Source organism: Elgaria multicarinata, chromosome 20 (genome assembly GCF_023053635.1).
Source record: "Elgaria multicarinata webbii isolate HBS135686 ecotype San Diego chromosome 20, rElgMul1.1.pri, whole genome shotgun sequence".
Classification (NCBI taxonomy): Eukaryota; Metazoa; Chordata; class Lepidosauria; order Squamata; family Anguidae; genus Elgaria; species Elgaria multicarinata.
In genome coordinates this window covers 11,792,052-11,800,970 of record NC_086190.1, presented here as the reverse complement: position 1 = coordinate 11,800,970, position 8,919 = coordinate 11,792,052, and the positions used below count along the sequence as shown (strand labels likewise).

The 8,919-nt window shown below is 43.6% G+C and overlaps 1 protein-coding gene across 1 annotated transcript; it reads left to right on the top strand.

Annotated features, from left to right (window-relative positions):
• Positions 1-854: 854 nt before the first annotated feature.
• Positions 855-7,129, top strand: CALML6 (calmodulin like 6). Its single transcript, XM_063145449.1, has 6 exons — positions 855-873; positions 1,028-1,077; positions 1,395-1,569; positions 3,372-3,516; positions 4,203-4,303; positions 7,070-7,129. Exons 1-6 carry the CDS (start codon positions 855-857, stop codon positions 7,111-7,113), a joined length of 534 nt encoding a protein of 177 aa, XP_063001519.1. The 3' UTR covers positions 7,114-7,129.
• Positions 7,130-8,919: the final 1,790 nt, after the last annotated feature.

The window sequence follows — 8,919 nt, the reverse complement described above, 5'->3', positions numbered from 1 at the left end:
AGGGTGACCATATGACCTATAATAATAATAATTTTAAAATTATTATTTTTAAAATTGTCCTTTTTAAAGATAAAGAGATGAAACTTTGTACCATGATAGGATTTAGATAGAGCTTTAGCCACACCAAATTTGAAACAGATCCGTTCATCCATTGATTTTTAGGAATTTTTGAATAATTGAGGTTTTAAAATTATTATTTTTAAAATCGTCATTTTTAAAGATAAAGAGAAGAAACTTTGCACCATGATAGGATTTAGGTAGAGCTTTAGCCATATTAAATTTGAAACAGATCTGTTCATCCATTGATTTTTTAGAATTTTTTTAATAATTGAGGTTTTAAAATTATTATTTTTAAAATTGTCATTTTTAAAGATAAAGAGATGAAACTTCGCACCATGATAGGTTTTAGGTAGAGCTTTACCCATACCAAATTTGAAACAAATCCGTTCATCCATTGATTTTTTTAGGAATTTTTTAATAATTGAGGTTTTAAAATTATTTTGTAGAACAGATTTGTCTTAAGTGTGTGCTGTAAAATCAGACATGTGACCAAGGCTATGTTTGGGTGGGCACACCCCCTTGGTGCTAGACACGCCCCCTTGGGGGCCGACCATGTTGTCCTCCTTTTTGGTTTCCAAAACATGGTCACCCTACTGAACAGGCCCCCTGTAGGACTTTTGTTGGATTCCACCATACGTCAACGCAAATTCAGAGGAAACACATTGAACGCAGACCTTGCTCCCCACTAGTAACCACACAAATCAGGTGTACAATCTCAATGTCGCATAGACACCCCAAGTATTGAGTAAGTGAAATACGGATCTCTCTTCCCAGGCCACCCCATATAAGCCAGGATGTGGCAGGGGCTGAGAAGTAAGGTTTCTCCCAAAATAGGTCCTCCACCTTCACTTCCATAAAAGGTCACCAAGATTGCCGTTCCCTTGGGATCCTGAGCTCTTCCTTCCCAGCTGTAAAAGTGAGTGATTGCCCTCTCTTCCCTACGATCACAATTCCATACCATCCCCAGCAAAGCTCAAGAACTTCTCCTCAAACCAGCCGGAATACAGCAAGAAAATGGTGAGTCTCTCTTGCCTTGAACTGCTGCAACATTTGCTTTTAGGACTGGGAGGGTTTTCCTCCCTCCCTCATCCCTATTGCATACGGGTGGATGAGTCTATTTCTGGTCTGTGTGATAGTTTCGCATGTCTTCCGTCAGGAAACATCTTCTGTCCAATTTCCGCATCAATCTGCGTGTGTTTTTTTTTAAAAAAAGCAATCCATGAACATTTGCGCTAAAATACACGTTTGAAGATTTCCCCCATCTTGTAACTGGTGGCAGGCACCCCAGTTCTCCACCCCTCGGTTCCCATTTTGTGCACCCCTTTCTTCCGCAGACGGAAACGCTGACGCCGGAGCAGATCACGGAGTACAAGGGCATCTTCGAGATGTTTGACGAAGAGGGGAACGGCTTAGTCAAAACGAGTGAGCTGGAAAGTTTGATGAGCTTGATTGGCATCAATCCCACCAAGAGGGAACTTACGACCATGGCAAAAGACGTCGACAAAGACAGTAAGGACCAGTGATGTGCAGGCTGCATTTCACAGATTGTCAGCTGGCTTTCATTCTGTCATCCACGCAGCAATGGAATCCGGGTTTTTTGTAGTTTCCAAACATGCACGAATTTGCAATTGAGAAAACGTGCAAATCCCCTTGAAGTGTGCCTTTTCACATTTTTGTCTATGACACATCTTCAGTTGCTTATAAAAATTTTATTTTGCATATTTTTCTACAATTAAATTGGCATAAAATTCTGGAAAGAAAAAAATGATCAATGGAATATATTTTTAAATTATTTTGGGGGGTGAAAATGTGCAAATTCCCCTCCCTCCAAAAAACATGTCTAACATAGTCTATGGGGAAATGCACATTTTCAGGAGTTTTTAAAAAACTATTTCACATATTTTTCTGCAATTAAATTGGCATAAAATTCTGGAAAGAAAAAAATGATCAATGGAATATATTTTTAAATTATTTTGGGGGGTGAAAATGTGCAAATTCCCCTCCCTCCAAAAAACATGTCTAACATAGTCTATGGGGAAATGCACATTTTCAGGAGTTTTTAAAAAACTATTTCACATATTTTTCTGCAATTAAATTGGCGTACTCTTCTGGAAAGTCATTTTTTTTAAAAAAACGTTCACAGGTTCAATGGAATCCACCTGACTGAAGAAAATCCAGTAGGCTGCAGAATACATGGGTCAAATTCATAAAAATTCAAATTGATTTTGATTTGGTTGCAGATTCCTTCAATGTCCCTAGTGATAAGGGCAGGATCACCTTGTGCCTGGCTTTTTGGATAGAGGCTTGAGTAGGAACGGAAGAGAATTTTGTGTTGGTTTAAATAAGATTTCCCCCAAATTTGCAAAATTCTCAAACTCAGGAGAAAAAGTATGTGAGATTAAAAACTAATCATGGGAAAAACTGAAATGGGCAGATTTGTCCATCCAGGGACTTGAACACTTTGCTCTTTAAAGTCTAGGTTTGAATCCCTGTGCATTGAACCCTATTAGTGCTTTATTGGGGTCACTACCTCTTTTTTTGATAAGCACCTCATTTCTAATAGCTGTATGGTTGGCAGACACAACACGGTCTTCAAATAAATGCAAGGCAATGGTGGAGTTAATATGAACAGAATGAACCTCAACAGGCGACCACCAAAGAAATGAAGTTAAACCAGTAAAGTAATTGTTATTCAAATTTGTATATATTAAACCAGTCAATACATTGAATTAGGGCCCCATTAGTAATGAGAGTAATATGCAATCAAAAACAATTCACTGATTGCATATTACTCTCATTACTAACGGGGTCCTAATTCAATGTATTGACTGGTTTAATATATACAAATTTGAATAACAATTACTGGTTTAACTTCATTTCTTTGGTGGTCGCCTGTTGTAGTTCTTTCTATTCACAACATGGTCTTCTCCTTGTTGGGAATAGCTGTACCTATTGAATTTGGTTGGTGCAATTGGGTGAAAAATTAATTTCAGTTCGAATTGGCCAAACTTCACAGAGTTCTCCCTATCTGGGAGAGAGGAAAGAAGTTGAGATTTAAAATTTTGGGATGTGAGATAAAGCAAAATTGATAGAATTCATGAGGTTTTCATGCTGCTGTTCAACAAAATACCAGACTTTCCTTGTTATCAAAACACACACACACACACCCTGCTACAATGATTGCAAACAATAGGAGAGGCCCTGGAGGATGACAAAGTCATGTAAAGCACCTGCTAACCACCATGAGTGATGACTCACAAACGCGTAATAAATACCTCGCATGGAAAGGCTCTCTCGCTCTCTTTCCGCAGATAAAGGCACCTTCAACTGTGACGGGTTTCTGGTATTGATGGGCATTTACCACGAAAAGTCAAAAAACCAAGACGAAGAGCTAAGGGCAGCCTTCAAGGTCTTCGATAAAGAACACAAAGGCTACATTGAGTGGGACACACTGAAGTAAGTGCTGGGAGGTATCATCAACATATCAACGTGTGGGCGGGATCACCAGGACTGACTTGGCTACCCAGCCTTTATTTTGAACAGATTGGATAATTGCATGACCTTTCAGAAGCTTTTCACTAGAAGGAAAGGAAAGGAACCTCTCGTGCAAGCACTGAGTCATTACTGACTCTTGGAGGGACGCCAGCTTTCGCTGACGTTTTCTTGGCAGGCCTTATAGTGGGGTAGTTTGCTGTTGCCTTCCCCGGCCATTATTACCTTTCCCCCAGCTAACTGGGTACTCATTTTACCGACCTCGGGAGGATGGAAGGCTGAGTCAACCCGAGCCGGCTGCCTGAAACCAGCTTCCGCTGGGATCGAACTCAGGCCGTGGGGAGAGTTTCAGCTGCAGAAACTGCTGCTTTACCACTCTGCGCCACATGAGGCTCAAGCAAATCAATAACGTCTGGTGGCTTGGATATCAGTCCATGAATCCACTCCAGGTTTCATTCAGAACCGGGAAGAATGCTAAAGGATCTATCCAAGGTGCTGAACCTATTTGAGGGATTGTGCTCAGTGCCTTGCCCCACTGACATCAAAGCCCCCAGCCTCCATTGAAGCAAAGCCTCCGTGTTCAGAGGTAGCAAAGCAGACAACAGTGGATGATCACGTCTTTGTGCCTCACCATTGTCTCTGCCTTTTAGGTATGTGCTGATGAATGCTGGAGAGCCACTGAATGAACATGAAGCCGAGCTCATGATGAAAGAAGCTGACAAAGACGGGGATGGGACCATTGATTACGAAGGTATTGGGAGGGGGATTCTGCCAAGGGCAAATACGTGAACAATTCAAACATGCATCAAGGGTGCCAGGAAGCTGTATTTAAGTAGAAAGCACATACTAGGCTCAGACCCAGGTAGCGAAGTATTGCTTCATCCTCTGGTTAAGAATGTTAGAAAAAGCTATGTCAATGAGTTGAAAGTGTGTTTAAGCTTTGAGATTGTGGAGTTTCTGTGAACGTTCCATAACATCTCCAGAGCTGAAGAAGGCTCATTTGCTTGAAGAGAAGTTAGAGTTCTTACACTAAACTGTGTGTCCTAGGCTTTGGTTTAGCACTATGTTAGTCTCTGCAGAATCATAGTTCCTTAAGCCAATGTGGAATCAACATCTATGGATAATTTGCAGTGTGTTGGCAACGATTTCTCACTCCTGATTGTTTAAGTAATACACTGGGGCTTACTCCTGAGTAGACGTGCATAGAATTGAGCTTTGCTTTGTACTGTTGGTGGGAAAACATCCAAATTAGTAGGAATTATGTCTGGGCTTCGCCCCTTCCCCTGCTGAAATGCAGCACCCAAGTCCCTTCCTAAATTGGAATTCACTGCCCAAGCCAGAAAGGTTTTCCCCACTCCTGGTTTAACAATATCAGCAACCAAAAGACTCCCATCCCACCTCCAAAAGAGGCCCCTGTCCTGCTGCGGCTGAACCAGACACGGCAAATTATGGGGCAACGCAAAAGGCAAGGCGACAAAGCAGCAAATGGTCATGCACAAAAGTTCCAGTCTGGTATGCAATCAGGCAGTGGCAGAACTGGTCCACATACAAGAAAAAGTCAAAGCACAGTGAAACAGCAAGTTACCATACACAGGCCAGAATCAGAGTCAAACAGGTATCCAAGAGTCAGTAGGCACAGAAAGTCAATCACAACACAAGGTCTGAAAAGCACAGTCTGAGACACAGGAGCTGATGAATGGTGTTGCTCCAGCATTAGCTAGGCTAAAACTAAAGGCTTATACACCCAGAGCTTACTGAGCCCCACCCAGGGCTCAGCTGCAGTGTGTTATAGGCCTTCTGGCAAAAATCTTAACCAGGATCTTGCTCCTGAGGAGTCCTCCTTTGTAATCCAGCACTCCTTCTCAGAGGAGCCCTACTGGCCTGCCTCATAAGGAAGCAACACTCTGGGGGGCTAGGTGAGGCAGAACTCCCCTCCTCCTGCAGGGATGGACTAGCAGTGATCTCTTCTGAGGGCCCAGGTTCCTGTAGATCTCCTGACATGGGTGTCCTTGACATTTTTGTCTCTGGGAGCTCTAGCAATTCAGATGTAGATTTGTATACGCAGGTCATCCTGGTATATTGCTCCACCTGCTGGACCAACATTTTAAATCTAGCTCTTCCTTCCCAGCCATAACTTTGCTTTTGTTGGTTAGGGTGACCCTATGAAAAGGAGGACCGGGCTCCTGCATCTTTAACGGTTGCATAGAAAAGGGAATTTCAGCAGGTGTCATTTATATATACGAAGAACCTGGTGAAATTCCCTCTTCATCACAACAGTTAAAGCTACAGGAGCTATACTAGAGTGACCAGATTTAAAAGAGGGCAGGGCATCTGCAGCTTTAACTGTTCTGATGAAGAGGAAATTTCTCCAGGTTCTCTATATATACAAATGACACCTGCTGAAATTCCCTTTTCTATGCAACTGTTAAAGATACAGGAGCCCTGTCCAACTTTTCATATGATCACCATAGCCATGAAGTTAAATTGAGCCTGAATAGATAATCAATTCAGGATTGGCGTCACATAGGGTGCCCCTATGAAAAGGAGGACAGGGCTTCTGTATCTTTAACAGTTGCATAGAAAAGGGAATTTCAGCAGGTGACATTTGTATATATGGAGAACCTGGTGAAATTCCATCTTCATCACAACAGTTAATGCTACAGGAGCTATACTAGAGTGATCAGATTTAAAAGAGGGCAGCTTTAACTGTTGTGAGGAAGAGGGAATTTCACCAGGTTCTCCATATATACAAATGACCCCTGCTGAAATTCCCTTTTCAATACAGCTGCTATAAAGATACAGGAGCCCTGTCTTCCTTTTCATAGGGTCACCCTACATTTAGGAACTTAGGACTTGGTTCTGCTTTCTGCGTCAATGTGCTATTTCATTAAAAATATATATACTTACCAATACTTCCTCCTTTTCATATGGTCACCCTGTGTTGGTAGACTTCTGGGTTTTAGTAAAAACAAAACCAACCAAAAAAGCCCTAACAAAATACACTAGATCTTATTTGCCTGCCACCTGCTTACACCCAAATGGTGTAGCTCACAACTATATATTACTGCTGGGGAAATCCATTCATTTCCCCCCCCCCCCCGCCCCACCAGCACTCCAGCTCAGAGGGAACAGGGAAGTCTGAGGGGGGTTGCAGATGATGTCATGGTCCCTGTCAATCAAGAAGTCCCAGCACTTCAATGCCATGAGCCCTAGCTCCACAACACTGCCTACACCTTTCCTAAGGTTTGGTTTTGTCGATCTATACAAGGACCACCTTTCCTGCTCCCTAGACCTTCCAACAGATGGCAGCAAAAGTCACCCTTCTCTTCCTAATTTTAAACCCGATTAAAGAGCTTAGCCTACAGCTTTTTGAGATGCACTTTCACAGCCATGTGCAAAAATCTAACGACAACCGTTGTTGGGGGGTGGGGGGAGAAGGAAAGATAGAAAGGGTGTTTGGGCGAAAGAAAGATCACTGATTTTGCCTTCTGGGTATGTATTTGTTCCATCCCACCAGAGTTCGTGGCTATGATGACTGGAGAATCCTTTAAACTGACCTAGAAAGGCACATTGGAAGAAAGGCTATCTTTGATGACTAGGGTGCTTTTGACACACACCCCTCCCTTCCCACCCACACCCACCATTTTACTTCTTGCAATGTAAATCCACGAAGCAGGCAGCCCGATTACCTGGAGAAAAACTAAAATATTGGCTGATGCAGCACAGCACAGCACCCCTCCGTGAGCCATGGGAAGAGCGTTACTCAGCCCGTATCTACAAGGCAGACGTAAACTGGTTTTTAAAGAGTCCTTAAGGCCAGGGTAAACGTCTTCAAGAGAGAATCCTCAAACAACTGCAATTGCCAGGATTATTTCGGAGAAGCCGTCGCCGTTTCACCTGGTACCCAAAGCTGGATTGTGGACGTGTGTCCAAGTCGCCATTCCAGGCAAAGCAGAGCTGGAAATTGGGACAGCTGACCCTGGATTCTGAGTCCTATTAATAAAAGTTGAACGAAAAGAACTTCCCCCCCATGTGTGGTTTTTGAAAGGGAAAGTCGTGGGGCAACTTTATTTAGTCCAAAAACTGAATTCCAGTATTGAAATGGCATCAAGGGGACGGGGACGGACGGATTCTAGTTGTAGGTAGGGCCCAACAGCAGAGAGGCCAAGGAGAAATAGGATTCTTACTCATCGTAAGCCTGCTTTGAAGACAAAAGGACAAATGCGTGCCGTCTCGCCTGCAGGGAATTTCAGCTTCGCTGAGCCCTGGGAGGCAGAGCATTTTCCAGTGCTGAATAGGGACACGCTGTGGTCTCCAACCAGCTGCTAACCAGCAAGAATAACTGTTCTTCGCTGGGAGAGGGGACTGGGGGTGAGGAGGGAGCTGGTGAGCCAGATGGGGAATACCTGGTTCCCCAAAACCTGGTACACACATCCGTATACATCAAGCTTCGTATCCACAATTTACTGGGAATTCTGCTTCCGGATACTTTGCGGGATTCAATCAGCTCCTTTACACAGGTGGACCCGTGCTTTGAATCAAAGACTTCCTCTCTTGGTAAATTCTATATGTTTCATGATACAGCCACTAGGTGGTGCTGCCGGTATATCACATTGACGTTCCTTTTGGAGTTATCTCTGATCTTTTTGAAAGCGGGATAAAGGGGTGGGGGAAGCATGGGAGACGTCTCGGAGGTTAACGACGCTGCATAAAGGACGTGCAAGTTTCTAGGAGTGGTCACTCACGAGCATGCAATAAATCACTGGTATAGAAATGTTCTTGCTGTTAGATATGTGAAATGACTCCACCTTATACCAAATCAGTTCATTGGGGGTCTGCAGCAGGAGTTGGGCAAACGGTTTCCCTCCAGCTGTTTTGGCCTACAACTCCCAGGGGTGGCTGGTGGCTCTAATGTCATTGGGGGGAGTGAACCCGCTCTGGGTTTCTGACAGAACCAATCAGAACTCTAAAGGAACTATCCGAGGTGTTCAACCCATTTTGGGTAGATGGTTCAGCACTCTAGATAGCTCCTTTAGAGTTCTGGCTGGTTCTGACTGAAACCCAGAATGAATTCAGAGCCCCACTGAAATCAGAGCCACCAGCCTCCACTGCCCAAACAGATGCAAATCCATAAGCCACAAACTCACAGCTGTAAAGAATGCAGAAAGAGTGACGGGAAAGGCCTTTGCCAGAGAGCCTGGAATAATCCTGCTGCCACCATCAAATAAACCCATGGTCTGACCTGGTAATGAGGCCGTTCCCTACGGCCATGCTGACTGTGGATGATGGAAGTTGTAGTCCAACACATCTAGAGGACAGCAAGTTGAGGACAGCTGAGATGGGGAAATTGCTCCTGAACCAACTTTA